General features: G+C 36.7%; 1 protein-coding gene across 1 annotated transcript in view; it reads right to left on the bottom strand.

The window, feature by feature from the left end:
• HOXB9 (homeobox B9) overlaps positions 1–198 on the bottom strand; it is a gene marked incomplete at its 3' end in the record, with an annotated part of 502 nt that extends 304 nt beyond the window's left edge. Inside the window, exon 1 of the mRNA XM_009078926.1 lies at positions 3–198. Within this exon, the coding sequence (XP_009077174.1) occupies positions 3–198 (196 nt within the window). The remainder of the gene's footprint in view (positions 1–2) is intronic.
• Between the last annotated feature and the right edge of the window lie 28 nt (positions 199–226).

Genomic DNA, 226 nt, shown 5'->3' with positions numbered 1-226 from the left:
AGGAGTCCAAGATGCGCTGAAAACAGGAGGTTTTGGTTGAAAACTACAAGAGGGGAATTCTAGCTGTTGTTCATTATGTCCAGTTTGTCTAGAATTTGTATATTGCCCAGTTGAAAATTTAGTTGAAGGCGAATCTTCACTCTCATGACTTATAATAGAGTCGACATAATAATTGCTAAGAGTTCCAGAAATGGACATTCTTAGACATCATAGAAAATACGGTTCA

Source organism: Acanthisitta chloris, unplaced genomic scaffold (assembly GCF_000695815.1).
Source record: "Acanthisitta chloris isolate BGI_N310 unplaced genomic scaffold, ASM69581v1 scaffold41370, whole genome shotgun sequence".
NCBI lineage: Eukaryota > Metazoa > Chordata > Aves > Passeriformes > Acanthisittidae > Acanthisitta > Acanthisitta chloris.
The sequence above is the reverse complement of the archived record's forward strand: the minus strand, read 5'-3'. Positions and strand labels throughout refer to the sequence as shown.